Genomic DNA, 17,368 nt, shown 5'->3' on the forward strand with positions numbered 1-17,368 from the left:
TTTAAAATAAAATACATGTTATACAAAATGTATATCAAAATTTGAAAACAATTCTTAGACTTGACACCAAAATCACTGTCCATAAAGGAAAAAAAATAAATGATTTGAATAAATTTGATACTTTTGCCTTATAAATATCCTTTTTAAAGGATGTAAAGACCTGTTACAGACTGGGAGAAAATATTTGACAACCATATATGTAACATAGGAATCATATCTAAATTATATAAAGCACTCTCATAACTCATTGGTTAAAAAAACAATGCAATTAGAAAATGAACAATACATATGAACAGGTTTCACTGAAGAAAATATTCAGGAAGAAGGAAATAGGAAGTTAACAATCAATGGGAGTAAAATTTCACCTAAGCAAGCTGAGTAAATTCTAGAACTCTGATGTACAATATTACATCTGTATTCAATAATATTGGATGTACACTTAAAAACTGTTAAGAGGGTATAGCCATAATAATATTTTATTGCAATAAAATAAAATTATTAAAATAATATATTAAGATAGCAAATAAATCATGTTTAAATGCCAGTACTCATTAGGGAAATTCAAATGAAGGCCATGGTGATTTAACCCTACATGCTTAAGGCTAAAACAGAAATATAAAAGTGAGAACATCAAATGCTGATGAGAGGGTAGGCATTTGACCTAATGACTAAGATGCTATGTGACATATTTCAGGGCCCAGGTGACACCCAGCTCCACTCCTGACTCCATTTTCCTTCTAGTATGAACCCTGGAAGGCAGCAGTGATGGCTTACGTAGTTGGATATGAGAGACCTGGATTGAATTCCCCACTCTGGGCTTTGGCTCCTGGCCCAGAGGCCAATGGAGATATTTGAGTGAACCAGTGGATGGGGGAGTTTGTTCTTTCTCTCATAAATAAATACTTTTCAAGTGCTGGCAAAGATGTTAAGAAATTGGATCACACAAACTGTGTGACTTAAAGGGTTAGCATGAGGACTGTCTTATGGTAACGGAACAGTTGTCTACTTGACTGAGATTGTGGCTACACAAATCTGTACTTGTGAAACTATTATATATATACATATATATATATATGTATATATATAATATCAATGTCAACTTGCTAATTTTAATATTGTATTGCAGTTATGTAGGATGTAGTCTTTGGGAAAAACAGGGGGAAGGTACATAGGACCTCTATACAATCTTAGCAACTGCCTAGGAATCTATAATTATTTCAAAATAAAAGTGAATTTTTCACAGTCCTTCTCTGCCAGTAGTTCAAAACAGGAACTTAAGGAAGCTCCTTGACCAGTCATCTTTATAATGGAGCTCCTAAGACCTAACTGATTTCATTATTGTGATGAGTAAATGAGAGAAATAAATGACAAAAGCCACAGAAAATAGTGACAAGGTCTGTACAGGAGTTCACTGTATTTGGGTTAAATGTTTTCTTCTATGCCTTTCTCTTTAAAACCTTAAGGAAGGTATATTACAGATGCCAAATAATTTCTGATTACTGAATAAGAATAAAAGATAGTTAAAATGTATCAGGCATTCAAAAGCTTTCTTTACCCAGGGCACATTTTTGGTATATCTGGAACTAGAGTTATTTTTAGAAACATATGCTTCAGGGTTTCTCAAAGTTGATGAAGCATTAGAGTCACCTGTAAGACACAGAGTGTTGGCTCATACGCCAACAGTTTCTGATTTTCCGGGACTTGGGTATACTTGCTTTCTTTAAAGTTCACATGTGATACAGAATAGCCTGGTTTGTGGACTCAAGAGCTATACATATGCCCTGTCTAAACATGAGTTTATAGAAAACTCAAAGTACAAGATGTAAAAGAACTTATACTCTGGACAACATTGTCCGTGAAAGTTCAGGGAGATACTTATGCTAATGAGCAGATATGAATCCCAATCGGCCCCAAAACATTTTTTTTATTTTGTTTTAAGAAACTTTTGCTTATATGCATATCTCTACACTAAAGAGAGAAAATGAGATGGCCCATGGAAACAATGTTTTTAATCTATTTTTAATCATAGTGATTTACATAAAATTACCTACAATTAAAATTAGACTTCATGTTTTATTTTATATAGAATTTGTCAGGCAAAATGGCAGTATTATAATGATGGCATCCTAAATATAAAATTTATAATTGACTATTAATATAAACATTATTGTCTGATTCAATGTGTCATTTTTATATTTATCTTTTATTTATTTCTGTGCCAAGCAATTGAAAGCTTGACATAGAAAAATGAGTCTGTCACTTTAACAAATGGTACTATAAAAACACTCAAACAAATACTTTTAGTAGGGATTATTATGATAGCAACACAAATATCTTTCTAGAAAGTGTTACCAATGTTTCCCATAAATGTTGGGCTCAGTTGATAAATAAAAATAGTAAGGAAGAAGATGAAGGCTTCCTTTGGCAGTGAATGATTTACAAACATGCTGGATGACACATTGTATTGGATACAGGAAAAAAAAAGGCTCTGTTGAGAAGCATTAAGTGATCATTAATTAAATGTGTAAGAGAATGATGTTTTAATAATTTGCACCAAAGAAATTTAACAAGGGGTCATTTGTTAGTAAAGAATTCTTATCATAACCACAATTAAAATGCAGCATTTTAAAAGCAGTTTTGTTCCCTTCTGAGTGCTCTTTATTTTAGCAAAAAACTTGTTCCATGAGACTAATACACATTCTGCCTTCAGAACTTAGCTGCTACATTCTGCTGTTGCTTCTCATATTCAGACTGTTGGAATCATCCATATACAACTTTTGATTGGATCTTGATGGTAAAAATTAACTTTGGTAGACAGTGGATACATAATGAATGCATAGATCATTCTGGGCATACCGTTTTATTCAGTAGAGTGAAGTTTTGGGGGTTCTTGGAGGGGAGAAAGAAAATCATTTAAAAGTTCATTCTGGATCTGAATTTTCAGCTCTGTTGTTTTAGAAATTTATGTAATGTTCTAGTAAATATTGTTATGGTTTGTTACTGAAGGCTTTTTGTCTTCAAAAGGCTTTGAGAGCAAGTACTTTATCCACTGTGCTATTCTGGTTGGATACTGATCACAACACAGTTGAGCATTATTTGAATTCACTGGGCTTTCCATGCTGGGAGCACAACCTTATATGTAGTGTCCATGGGCAGTCCTATTATGGGAAACCAACTTGAGAGAAAAGGCGGGTCACTTGCTTGTGCGCAGGTCCTGGAATGTGAAATATCCAAGGGCCTCTACAGAATCCTGGCATCAGTTACTGCGTTGACTCACTCAGTGTTGGGATCACTCACTTTCTCCTTACAGACTCAGAACTTGGAGGCAATTGCCTTCAGAGAAAAACAAATAGGAAAAACTGAAGTGTTATTTTTTTTGAAAGCTGCTGAAGTTTATTGGCTTCTCGTCATTCCTAAGCCTACTGGAGCAATAAAGTTTGAAGAAATTTTTAACAAGATTTTTATCACAGCCTTGATATATACTTTTTTTCCAAATGCTTTGGTGGGAAGAAGTAGAGGACTGTTGTAAGTACAAAGTAACTAAAAATATCTCTTACTGTGGTATAACTTTTTGTTTGTGATAATCTCAATGATTAAGCAAGTTGATTTTAAATTATGGCAGCTGCTCGTGAATAATCTTAAATGTTCTATATACTGTATATATGTGTATATATACTAAGGTGTATGTACTTCTCATTGGGAAAACTTTCAATAAGAAATGAGGTATATTTGGGTTTTTTTTCAATCTAGGCAAAAACATCTTTCTTCTTTAAGAAACCACTAGATTAACAGAAAATGTATAACAGGTCTGGAGTATTAGTACAGAGCAGTTGATTTCTGTGAAATAGTTTCTATATATATGAGTTATTATTTTGATTATTTGATACGTGTGTATTTAGTGGTGCTTCCATGTAGAGTAATGACCTGACATATATTCTCAGTGAATTAACTGCTTTGTTGGAATGATATACAGGCCTAAAAATTAGAATAATGTTATGTGGCATACCTTGGTGGGGGGACAAAGAACAAAATTGAGTTGTGATGGATAAATGACAGATGCAAAAATATTGATAAAGGTTTAATTTCACAGTTCCTTTCTCACGTTATACTTAGTGTTTTGAATTCTTTTTTATAGCATGAGATTTTTTTTTCAAATAAGTATGTGATCTACACTGGTAAATGACCAGTCTCTTGATGAGAAAACAACATAAAAACTTGAGGGATGTCTCATCATATTTTGTAGAAAACTGATCGTGTTGTTTCATGACTGTTGTGACCAAGTAATTCAGTAAATATTTTTTATTAACTTCTTAAAAAAGAAACTATTTTGTTTATGCTTAAGAAAGTCATGATGACTAATGAAGAATTTAAAAATTAACTGTGGCACAACAGTAAAAATGATATATAAGGACACTGTGTCCCAAAGAGGTGGTTGAAGGAGATTATCTTTTTCTTTTCCTGCCTTGACATGTGAATTATGGTCATTCTGAAATAGATATGAAGGTAATGTCTATAATTAACATGAAAGATTAAATCTCTCCAAATAAGTAACAATATATCACAACTTCTGCAAAAAGAGTCAGAAGTTTTGCCACAGAAAATTTGTGAAATAAATAAACACCATTCATTTCTTAATTCACATTAGATGGTACTAATTTTCATTAATATGACTTTTTTCATATTGTGTCCTTCAAAAATTTTTGTGGTGAGCATCAGCATTGCTTCCTGATTGAAAAACTATTCCATCTACTAGCATTATAAAAATACACATAGCTATACATGTATACAAATGCATATTTCCCTTGCTATTTATAGTTCTTTCATATCATTAATCTATCAATATTGTCAAACTTATGATTGATTATCTATAGCTAATAAAATTAAAATACACCAATACATAGATATATTTGGAAAGTATCACAAATATGCAATTCTGGAATGAAGTAAGATAAATCTACACTCTTCTTTGTCATAGATATTCAAATAACTTTTTAATATGTTAAAACTTGAAAAGTTGACCTTTTTTGGAGCATTTTAAAAACAGCAAGTAATGCCTTTGCAACCTGACAATGAGTTTAAGAGAAAATAGAAATGTTATCAGGGTTATATTATACATTAATTTTTCTATTTGACAACATACTATGATTTGAGTGTTTAAACATTTGAATCCACGTTGTAGAATTGCCTTAGTATGAAAAACTTAAAAGAGCACATTTGATTGCTTTTTGACCAAAGTAATGGCCCTTTAATAGTATCACTGTAGTAATACACATATCGTTTGCTTTTAGAATTACTCAAATAATCCATTGGAAACAACTGCTCAAATAATTAATTGCAAATAGACATTTCATTTGAATTTTTTAAATGATGCAAAGCATCATGAGATGTAATAAAATCACCTTTTAAAATTTCAATTGCAAAGCCCTCTTAGGGCATTTAACTATGAAAAAAATGTTGCTGAGCTGAATTGATAATGTAGTTTTTAAGATAATGATCTTTTGGTGTCTCTTACATGGCATAACATTTTGGAAAATACAATAGAGCATGTTATTTAGATGTGACTCTTTTTTTAAAGGATAAGCAACTGAGTTTTTCAAATTTAAGAAAAAAAAATCTAGTTTGGACAGAGCTATCAACACAGCTTCCTCTTTAGTACTGTAGTATTTATTTGAAATCCTTGTAGTCCACCATATGCTACATGTGAACAAATTGTCAAGTTCTTAACTACTTATGTGATTTAATAAAATAGATTAAAATCTTTGTCTTGGAAAGTAAGGTGCTTTTTAAAATTCTATTTTATCTTTCATCAAGACTTTATCTCAACAGTAAAACAGACTGATATCCTAACCTCTCCCACAACTTCCAACTTCTACTGTAATATTTTTACTTATTAAAAATAATTTTTCATGTTTTCATCAAACTATTCTTTATTTCATAACTATAAGTTACGTGTGAGTGTGGTGTGAGTATATATGTTTATATATATGTAAATGCACACATTTTTAAACCACAAAGTCTTAAGTTTCAGAGGCTGAACATGATTGGACATTTCTTTCTTTTTTAAAAAAATTCTATTTACTTATTTGAAAGGCAGAGTGACAGACAGAAGGAGAGACAAAGAAAGAAAGACACCTTTCATCCACTGGTTCACTCCCCAAATGTCTGCAACTGCCAGGTCTAGGCCAGACCAAAGCCAGGAGTTAGAAACCCTATCCTGCTTTCCTACATCCCAGGTGCATGAGCAGGGAGGTGAATCTGAAGCGGAGCAGCCAAGACTAGAAACTGCACTCCAGTATGGAATGCTGAGGGCACAAGCAGTGGCTTAACCCACTGCACCACAACTCTGGCCCCTAGAAATTGATCTATCTTTAAGGGTAATTTTCTTTTCATGTTTTGGTGTTTTTTTTATTTTTATTTTTTGTGAGGTGACTTTTTTTTTTTTTAGTAAATATAAATTTCCAGTTTATGGATTACAATGGCTTTATCCCTCCCATAATTTCCCTCCCACTCACACCCCCCCCCAATCTCCCGCTCCCTCTCCCATTCCATTCACATCAAGATTCATTTTCAATTATCTTTATATACAGAAGATCAATTTAGTATATATTAAGTAAAGATTTCATCAGTTTGCACTCACACAGAAATACCAAGTGTAAAATACTGTTTCATTACTAGTTATAGCATTACTTCACATTGGACAACACATTAAGGGCAGATCCCACATGAGACGTAAGTACACTGTGACTCCTGTTGTTGACTTAACAATTTGACACTCTTTTTTATGGCGTCAGTAATCTCCCTAGGCTCTAGTCATGAGTTGCCAAGGCTATGGAAGCCTTTAGGGTTCGCCGACTTCGATCTTATTCCGACAGGGTCATAGTCAAAGTGGAAGTTCTCTCCTCCCTTCAGAAAAAAGGTACCTCCTTCTTTGATGGCCCCATTCTTTCCACTGGGATCTCACTCGCAGAGATCTTTCATTTAGGTCTTCTTTTTTTTTTCCCCAGAGTGTCTTGGCTTTCCATGCCTAAAATACTCTCATGGGCTCTTCAGCCAGATCCAAATGCCTTAAGGGCTGATTCTGAGGCCAGAGAGTTATTTAGGACATCAGCCATTCTGTGAGTCTTCTGTGTATCCCACTTCCCATGATGGATCGTTCTCTCCCTTTTTGATTCTATCAGTTAGTATTAGCAGGCACTAGTCTTGTTTGTGTGATCCCTTTGACTCTTAGACCTATCAGTGTGATCAATTGTGAACTGAAGATGATCACTTGGACTAGTGAGATGGCACTGGTACACGCCACCTTGATGGGATTGTATTGGAATCCCCTGGCATGTTTCTAACTCCACCATTTGGGCCAAGTCCGATTGAGCATGTCCAAAATTGTACATCTCCTCCCTCTCTTTTTCCCACTCTTACATTTAACAGGGATCACTTTTCAGTTAAAATTTAAACACCTAAGAATAATTGTGTGTTAATTACAGAGTTCAACTAGAACAAAAAAATACTAAAATGGATAAAGTATTACATTGTACATCAACAGTCAGGACAAGAGCTGATCAAGTCACTGTTTCTCATAGTGTCCATTTCACTTCAACAGGTTTCCCCTTTGGTGCTCAGTTAGTTGTCGCCAATCAGGAGAACATATGATATTTGTCCCTTTGGGACTGGCTTAATTCACTCAGCATAATATGATTTTTTTATTGTAAAGACACATCATTTTAAATAAACTGACAAATAATGATAATATATGTCCTCTGTGCAATAGAACATAATTAACCAAGAAGGAACAAATACAGGACTTGGGGGGGGGTGAGATTATACAATTTGGAGGTGGATGAGCTGTTTTAAGAAAAATAATAAATAAATTATGAATAACAAATTAGCTAGGGCCTTGGGAAGGGCCCACATAATTAAAACTTTAATAGTTTCGTGGGAAATCACCTATGTTTGAAGAGACTCATGGGGTGAATCTTTTCCCAGTTACATTTTAAAATAAAATTAATACTAGTTATATTTCTTTAAAGCGTATATTATTTCTCAAAGACAACCTTTTATTTAATGCAGATTAGAGAGTTGAAAGAATTTATAATGGTAGGAATTTGACATTTCTGCCTTTCATTATGAAAATATACATTGATTAAAGTGATGTCAAACTCCGTTAATGGAGGCGGTGCAGTTATTTGAGATATACAGGGTATGCAATTTGAAGCCAAGCCAAATCACAATGACAAGGAATAATGATGACCTTGGTTTATTTTTATACAGCACATTCAGGTTTTGATTGGATTCAGAGAGAGGCAATGGTTTTCTTTCTCACACTGTTCTGCTATCGTCCTCGGAGGTTTGTATTCTGTTATCAAGGCAGTTGGTTCATATTGGAACATTTTTTGGGGGAAGGTCATAGGACACAGTATGGAAAAAAGACATTCACTGAAACCAAGTTCAATATTAGAATTTATGAAAATGTTTCTCTTTGAGTAGTATGTTCTACACAGAATACTGTTCTTCAAAAAACAGAAAAAGAAGCAAATATAAACTTTGTGGTCTTTACTTCCCCACTTAAAACAGCCATGAAACTTCTTTGGTTTTCATGCTATAAAATATAAACACTTTGGAGCTCCAAAGTTTTATTTTAATGGCAGATAGGGAAGTTAAAATGACAGCATCATAATGTAGTTTACTCTTTTGCCTGCTTTAGAGGGGTTTGTCCATTTAAATTCCATATAGTATTGTCCCTAAAATCTTTCTAAAATTTCGAGCACCCTCTCTTTAATATTAAAAGTGAACAAGCCTTGCAGACAATCTGATATCCCCTTTTGAATGGGAGAATCTCTGCTGTGTATAACCCTATGCAAAATATAATTACCACATTAACAACTAATATGAGTTTGTTTACTTAAAATTATATAAAACATTTATTTTCCTCCAACGTTACTGCATATTATAATATTCAATGTGCTTTCATAAACCAGATGGCTTCTCCAGAGATTCTGAACTACTTCAACACCCAGGGCCTGGCCTTTTTCCTCATTCAGTATTACAGACCTGAACCTGGAAGTGGGAGAGAGACCTAACCAAGCAAACTAAAGCCTGGAATCCAGTGCTTTAAGGGTATATGACATTTCTCTGCAACAGTTTTGAAAGGCAGCAAACAGATGAGAATGAAGAAAAATGTCCCAGATGGTTCATGTTTGAAAGAGTCATCCACCTGATAACCATATAACCTCCATCTCATGCCCATTAAAAATCTAATGGGCAGTTGTTCCCTGCCCCATTGCTCACAACTTCCACTTAAGACCTCCATTTTAAGAGAGAATTTTTGTCCACCTTTGAGCTAAATATTTTAATCTGATATCACTCATGAGAAATATTTGGGGATTTCAGTAGGTAAAAGAAGGCATGAAGCAATTTTCAGAGGCCCCAGAACCCCCAACAGTGGCTCTGCATAATATATGTGATGATATTAAGCCCTAGGAAAACAACTGTTCTGAGCAGTCTGGACTGAGTTTAAAAATCAATTTCTTCCTGGTCTCCTTTATTATCTTTTGCCTTCTGCCTCAGTGCCTCCCTTTCACTCTGTCATTATGCACCCCATTCTTCACTAATGGAAAGTGGGAGAGAAGCGACAATTATCCTTTAACTGGAATGGAGCTGTCATTTCTTTCCTATGCTGACAAAATGTTGTTGCTGTTGTTTTACTTATGCTTAAATGGCTCTTCCAGAACTGCTAACTCAATATTTTGACTCCATATAATTTTAAGGAAATAATTGTCCATATGTTTAAAATATTGGAAAATTGATTTTTTTCATGTCAGTTTTGAAAACTGGAATATATCTAGGGCTCATTAAAAATATTTACTGACTTTACATTACCGTTTAAGTAAAAGAGTCTGAGGAAGAGCTTTGCTTCTATTTTTATTCTGTTCATTTCATTTTGGCTTATGTGTTTTATTTATTTTTAGTATAGAATTGTGGTTGTTTTAGTGACTAGGAAGAATATTAAAATATTATGATAGTCAACACTTATTCATATGATAAAGTGAGAATGTAGACAACTTAATGGGTTTTAAAGAAGGTGAATGTAAATTCAAAGAAACTTTTTAAAAAGAGGTTTAAATTGTTATGCTTTTAGTTTATATTTAGTAAATGCTAAAACCATACATGAGAATAACAATGAAGAATTGACATATGCCAAAATATCATCTGATCTTTTGCCAATTTATCTTCAACTTTTAGATGTCTCTTCTCTTCAACATCATAGAAATTGATTTTTAAAAAACCCTGTATTAATTGAGCACAGTTAGTTTATAGGATCCCATATTCTTCCCAATTATGGGAAAATAAAGGGGTAATCCTTTAAATGTTTTTACCCTCTCTTTGACTTTTGCTTTAAATTGCTCTCCCCTCTCCCATTCTGTTTTTGGCTAAGACTGTTGGAGAATCAGGACTATAAAAGGGCATAAACATTAGTAGCTTTTTGCTCATTCCTGGCACTCATCGTTATTTGCACACAACTTGTCTCCTCCTTTATCAGATTACAGTAGCAATAGCACCTTAGCCTGAGCTAAGTGCTGACTTAAAGGGCAAGGGAGTCAGCACACTGTTACAAGTGCAGATTTTAGCCTTGGAAACTGTGTGAGGATAAATTAAAGGAACAAGACAGAGAAAAATCACAGAATCTGATCTGCACAAGCATTTTCATCAAAAGCAAGTTGAGTAGTTTCTTTCTGTGTTGCTGCTTAAGAGTGCAGGATTCAAAATAAATTGGTGACTAAGTGGACAAAATATTATCGGAATAGTTGGGAAAGTGGAAAAAAATCTGCAAAAGTGATCATTTCCAATGACTCGCCTATATTGCGAAGTAACTGGGAAGGAAGAGAGAAAATTAGATTTTAATGAGCATAACCATATGCAAGAAATGTTGGTTTGTAGGTGGTTAACTGAAAGAGCTAACGGGAAACTCAGGCAGCTGGGGAATCCTAATTTAGTAGAAGCTGAAGGGCAGGGCAGGAGCCATGTGAACGAACAGCTGCTGAAGTGCTAGAGGATTCCTTTGGATTAGGTGTACACACCCCATCTCTAATGGGCTATGTGAGAGCACACTAAGTGCTATCACAGAGGTTCACCTTGTTCAAGCCTACAGTGTTTGCAGTGTTTTACTTTAAATGGCTGGAAATAGATTAGCTTTCAAAATAAATCGAGAAATAAAAATGCCCAAAGAAGTGACTCCATAAATTTTGGACTGTATGGCTTTGGGTGATCACTGTTCAAAGAAATAACATATAGCTAATGATTTGTTATCCATTCATTCATTTATCCATGCAACAAGTATATATATTGAATGCCAACTTTGTGTCAGGTAACATCCTAAGACCTGCAGATGGTATTATAAAAAAATGAGCTTGTAGAGATTAGCATTTAGAGGAGAATGTAGGTATTAAATACACATGCAATTTAAACTGCACTTGGGTTAGGGACAATTTATAAAGAGCACACTGTCATAAAAATGCATAATACTAAGATCTAGACTAGTCTAGAAGTTGATAAGATATTCCTTCGACAATGATAGTCAAAGTAAGAAAATGAAAAATTGAGTTAGGGAATAATTGTACATGAGAAAAGAGGCAGCAAAAACGTTGAAGCCACAAGGAATATTTGTGTTGGTGGAATTGAGTGTGAAGAAAGATCTAAAGGGATGTCAGCTTTCCTTGAGTATAATCTGTAAAGGAAAGTGTGGAACAAGCCTGAAGATGAAATGATCGGCTGGGATCCAGCCCTTCAGAGCCTTGAAGGTCTTGGGAATGATTTTGTTGTTTATGGTAAAATCAGTGGACAGCTTTTTACAGGTTTCAGGAAAGGCAGTGACTTGGATGTTTTTGTGTTTTTTAAGACTATCACTCTGTTTCGAGAAGAAGGGATTAGAAAGTGTCAAGGCAGATGAAGGGCTACCAATCTGAAGTTATTGGGGGATCTTCTCCAGATGCATCAGCAGGTGTTGACTAGACTAGTGATACTGGAGGTGAAAAACCTGGATTTCTTCAAAGTTAATTTGTGGTGGATTGCTTGATTGTGAGTGATTCTGATCAGTAAAGGTTGGTATTGAATTTTGTCTGGTGTTCTCCTGGCATGTACAATTGGGAGAGAAATGGAAGGGAAACTAGAAAGATGGAAAGATTTGGTGTAGTTGCTGTTTTGTAGCTGCTGTTTTTGGTTTGCTTTTTTTTTTTTAATGCAGATCATGGGTACTATGAGTATGGGGATTTGAAACCTAGAAATGAAGTTGTAACTGGAGATTTAAAAGTGTGAGCCATGGAATAGATGAGACTAGCTAGAAAGAGCACAGAGTGAAAAGAGAAGGAGGTCAGAAACTCAACAGGAAAATGAAAACACTCAAAAACTCAGAGAATCCTCTAGATAAAATGGTTAGATCCTAAGGAAAATAATATTTCTGTAAAGATGGGCTGCTCCTTTCAGTCTCCAATTTAATGAGTTTGTGAATGAGGATCTCACTTTCAGCCCCAGGTATCTTGGTTTCCACAGTCTCTGCCATCTATTTACCCCTAATTTCCTTTCCCATAATGTTATTTCTCTGAGATATCACCAAAATGTTGCCTCAGTAGAAAACCTCAATAAATATTTAAATTGCATAATGTATTCAGCTTTTTCTTGTACTCTGCACTTCCTAAAAATACCTTCTTCGGAAACCCCATTTCAACTGACTACTGTATAATGAAATGAGCCTTCGCTGTAAAACATTTATCATAGTCAGAATTTCAATTGCTCAGTCAGAGTTGTTAAGTAATATGAAAAATCATCCTTTAGAGAATACGGAATTGCATAGATATGACAACGTAAGTTTGCACTTTATTTAATGCTAGTTTAGTTAATATAGATGCATATTGAAGAAATGTCTAAAAATTCTTGAGAACCATTAGTGAAATTGATTATTTTTAAATCTGCTAAAATGGAAAAAAAATGCTTAAAAACATTAACAAGTCAGTTTAAATAAAACTTGAATTATATTGAAGAGATAGGAATTTGAGTAATTTAAATTTAGTCATGGATGAGTATGATGATATACTTATTAGTTAGCTTTGGGGGAAGTAGGACTAGATCAAATATTAGTATGATATTGGGCAAAATTTTTACCATTAGGTTTTTACTTGCTTGTAATAAAACATTGTTGAACATCTGCTATTTTCTCTCTGCCTTTTATGAGATTACTCTATACATCAGAGAACACACACACACATACATATATGCATATAACTGTTATGAAATGTCAATTGAATTATAAAGCCTAGTAAAATCAATAAAATTATTACTTATGATTGGTGTGATTATGGAAGTTTTCAGTGAACAATCCACTTTTCTAAATAGGCTGTACAGTATGGGTATATAGGGACATGAACTAGATAATTAGCATAAGAAGCAGTGATGCAGAGATAAGGATTAATGAGGCATTGATTTATTTTACATACACAGTTATTGACAGTATCTTATATGTACATAACACTGTTCTAGGTTCACCTAACCTTCAACAATAATAGATGCCATTTATAAAGCCTTCACTAAGTGTCAGGCAGCACTCTGAATAAATCATTTGTATCTCAGCTAATACCCACATTATCTTTAAGAAGGTAAGGGAATGTAATCATTCATACTTACCCAATGAAGATTCAGAGAAAGAGGAAAATTAAATAATTTGCCTAAGATAGCTCAGCTGGTATGTGGTAGGATTAGGACTTGAATTTTGGCTCAACCATAATAGGGTTGACTGTACCTAACCAATCACTTGCCACAGCTTCTCAGACCTTGTTAAATTCTGAGATTATAGAACAAACTATAAAACACATGAATCATAGTATCTTCTATCAAGAACTAAACATATTCCATTGATAATGATCTTTTCAAAATCTTCAAACTTTCGACTTGTGTACTCAAAAACTAAAGACCTTGGCACACTGTGTTTTCTTTGACAAAAGCTGGGATGTCCTGAATAACCCCATGTTTATCCTCTGGACTCCACAGGGAATCATCCATGACAATATCTATAATAGTGAACTTAACAATTTTATTTATGTCTCCATTTTACTATATGAAACATGAAAAAAAAAGAATCAAAGAACTAATACACCAATACAGCCCAATATACTTGTAATTGTCTATAGCTGACTTCCTTAGAGAGGGCGCACTAGTTTTTTTTTTTTTTTCCTGATTTTCTTTAAGTTAGACATAGGCAACTGTGCTACATGAATAGAAAACGGAAATGAACAAAATTTACTACTGTAAAAGATTAATTTGCATAGTTTAGTGTGACTTTTAATGATAATGATAAATATTATTCTAGTAGTTTTTTGCATAAATAATCTAAATTACTATTTTTTGACATAGACAAATTAGCTTTTCTTTAATAATTACCTCATTTTAGTTGTCCACAGTGGTGTTGTATGAGGGTAATTTAAAAATTCATGAAAATTTTGAATTAAAAAGCAACTTGATTTTGATGCAATAATTTTGAAATCTAGGCACAGTTTTTTTTTCATAATACAAATTTCCTGTAAACTTTTTCAAGATAATTCATATGCATAGATTTTCATTTTTTCACCAATATAAATTTAACTTCTAATTCCATTTTCCATGGGCCTTTTGAAGTTGTTTCCTCTGTGTGTGGGTACAAGGTATGCAATACAATTTTGGAATGTGCAAGTAATATAGGCTGTGAATATTAGGATATAAAGTAAATGATGAGCCTGAAGTTAACCAATATATATCCTATACAATAATGTCAACATTGGTTTTCCCATACCTATCATCAGAGATGATCTTGAGAGTTTCTCTGACTTGATAATGAGTTTATTCTCCTCTTGTCAAGAGGTATGTGGATCTCCTACGTATCTGGCAGGGACCCAAGTACTTGGGGCCAATATCTGCTCTCTTCCTAAGCACATTAGTAGGAAGCTGGATTGGAATTGGAGTAGCTAGGACTTGAATTGGCACTCTGATATGGGATACAAACATTGAAGTAGGCATCTTAACCCACTGTGCCCTGACACCTCTGGCCACCCAATAAATATTTTTTATAAGTTAATTGGTGTTTAACACTTCAATGAAGGGTATAAATACATCCATTTACATATAACAATTTATAATTATAGTAATTATAATTCAATTTCATTTTATGAAGAATTTATATGAAAACAAAAGTAGTTTAGTTCTGGTTGAAGCTTAACATATAAAAATTAACAATAAATATTTGCTTTTTGTCATTTGGTTTTTATTTTCTCTTATTTTTCATATTCCCTTTCACTCTGCAGATTTTGCTTCTTGGCTTTGCTTTTACTGTTTTTAACTCATTGTTTTTCTTTCTTTCATCTGCCTTTGTAAAGTCTCAAAAGACTAGTATCTAGAATACATAAAGGTCACACAAATCCAACACTAAGAACACAGATGATTCAATTCAAAAATGAGGAAGAGACCTAAATAGACACTTCTCTAAAGCAGATATATGGATGGCAAATAAGCACATGAAAAGATGTTCAATACCAGCTATCAGAGAAGTACAAATTTAAACTACATCAAATTATCGCTAACATACCTACCAGAATGGCTAAAAAGAGCAAAAAAATGGAAATTCTAAAAACTGAAAGAAAGAAATTGGATCTTCTATATATTGTTATGTGAATATGCAGTGGTATAGTCATTCTAGAAAAGAATTTGGGAGTGTCTTCTAAATTAGACATGCAATGACCATGTGTCCCAACAATTCTTGGGCATTTATCCCAGAAAATAGGAATTTATGTTAACACACAAAAAAACTAAAAGTGAATGTAATAGAAACAAATTGTAAAAAACTCAAGTATCCATAAATGGGTGAATGCTAAACAAACTGGGATGCATCCATATTGTGAAATGCACACTCATCAATGAAAAGGAATGAGCTTTTGAACTCAGTATTCACATCTCCAGTGCATCTCAAGGGCATCATGTTTATTGGGAAAAACACCTCAGAAGAATATATAAAATATTATTCCCTTTACAAAGCATTATTGTAATAAAATTGTAGGCATTAAGAACAGATTACTGATTGCCAGACATCAGGAATAAAGAAGGGATGTTCTCTGTAGTGATGCCACAAGGGAGCCTCATTATAGTGTTCTATATTTTGATTGTGGCACTTGATTCACAAAACTACACTTCAAGTCACATCAAACTACACACATACTCACATACAGAGGCATACAAATGAATGCATGTTATATCTTATAAAATCTGAATAAGCCACATGAATTATATGGATAATTTCCCTCCTTTTGATATTTTACTGTAGTGCCAACATTATGGGAGGCATGAGGTTTGGACAAAACAACCCTGCATATGTCTTTGCAGCTTCATGTGAATATATAATTATTATAAAATAATTTTTTTATTTAGCTTTTTAACAAGATCTCAGTGTCCTGAAGCCACTATATCATTATAAGATCTAATCAAGGAGGCTGGTATTGTGGCATAGTGGGCAAATCCAGAGCCTATGACACCAGCATCCAATATGGATGCTGGTTCATGTCCAGATGTTCCACTTTTGATTCCAGCTCCATGCTGTGGCCTGGGAAATGCAGTGGAAGATGTCCCATGTGTTTTGGGCCCCTGCCACCCATGTGGAAGACCTGGATGAAATTCCCGGCTCCTGGCTTCAGCCTGGCCCAGCACTGGTTGTTACAGCCATCTTGCAAGTGAACCAGAAGATGGGAGATCTCTCTCTCTCTGTGTCTCTCCCTCTCTCTCTCTCTGTAACTCTGACTTTCAAATAAATGAGTAAATTTTTGAAGACTTAATCAAGGAATAAGTCTTGTCAATTAATAAGGCTTGTAAACATCATTTAATGGAAAAAAGGATGCTTTAATGTTAATCTAAAAGGACATAATTTATTTCTGTATTATGAGAACATCATCACTTATTGAACAAAATGTCATGGTGATTTAGTCCATGTCCTATATGTCCTGCTTTATAACGTATTGTTTTGGGTTGTTTATGACCAAAATGCCTGTATGGGTAAGGCTGGTGTTCCAGAAGTTATGTTGATCCACAGGTATACTAACTGGACTGAGACCAAGACTGCAATGGGTTTTAAACCTGACTCTACGTAACAAGCCAAGTAATCCTGAACAAGCCGATATTTATTTAATATTTACTGAGCACATACCATATGCTGGGTTGAGCATATCTACTAGTGATTGTCCTCGAGTAAATTAGAGAAATGTAATGCTGCTTCACAAGGCTACTTATTATTCGTATGAAAAGGGGGATGTGTGAAATCGCTTAGTGAATGTCAAAGTGTTATGAATAATTTCTGTTCTTTGTATTATTG

At 33.9% G+C, this 17,368-nt stretch overlaps 1 protein-coding gene across 8 annotated transcripts in view; it reads left to right on the forward strand.

Moving 5' to 3' along the window:
• Positions 1 to 3,280: 3,280 nt before the first annotated feature.
• Positions 3,281 to 17,368, forward strand: part of DMD (dystrophin) — a 2,142,101-nt gene continuing 2,128,013 nt past the window's right edge. For all 8 annotated transcript variants that reach the window (XM_062183372.1, XM_062183374.1, XM_062183379.1 and 5 more), the window contains exon 1: positions 3,281 to 3,525. In XM_062183372.1, coding sequence (XP_062039356.1) covers positions 3,495 to 3,525 — 31 coding nt within the window. In that variant the 5' untranslated portion in view covers positions 3,281 to 3,494. The remainder of the gene's footprint in view (positions 3,526 to 17,368) is intronic.

The sequence above is a fragment of the Lepus europaeus genome, chromosome X (assembly GCF_033115175.1).
Source record: "Lepus europaeus isolate LE1 chromosome X, mLepTim1.pri, whole genome shotgun sequence".
In the NCBI taxonomy this organism is placed as follows: Eukaryota; Metazoa; Chordata; class Mammalia; order Lagomorpha; family Leporidae; genus Lepus; species Lepus europaeus.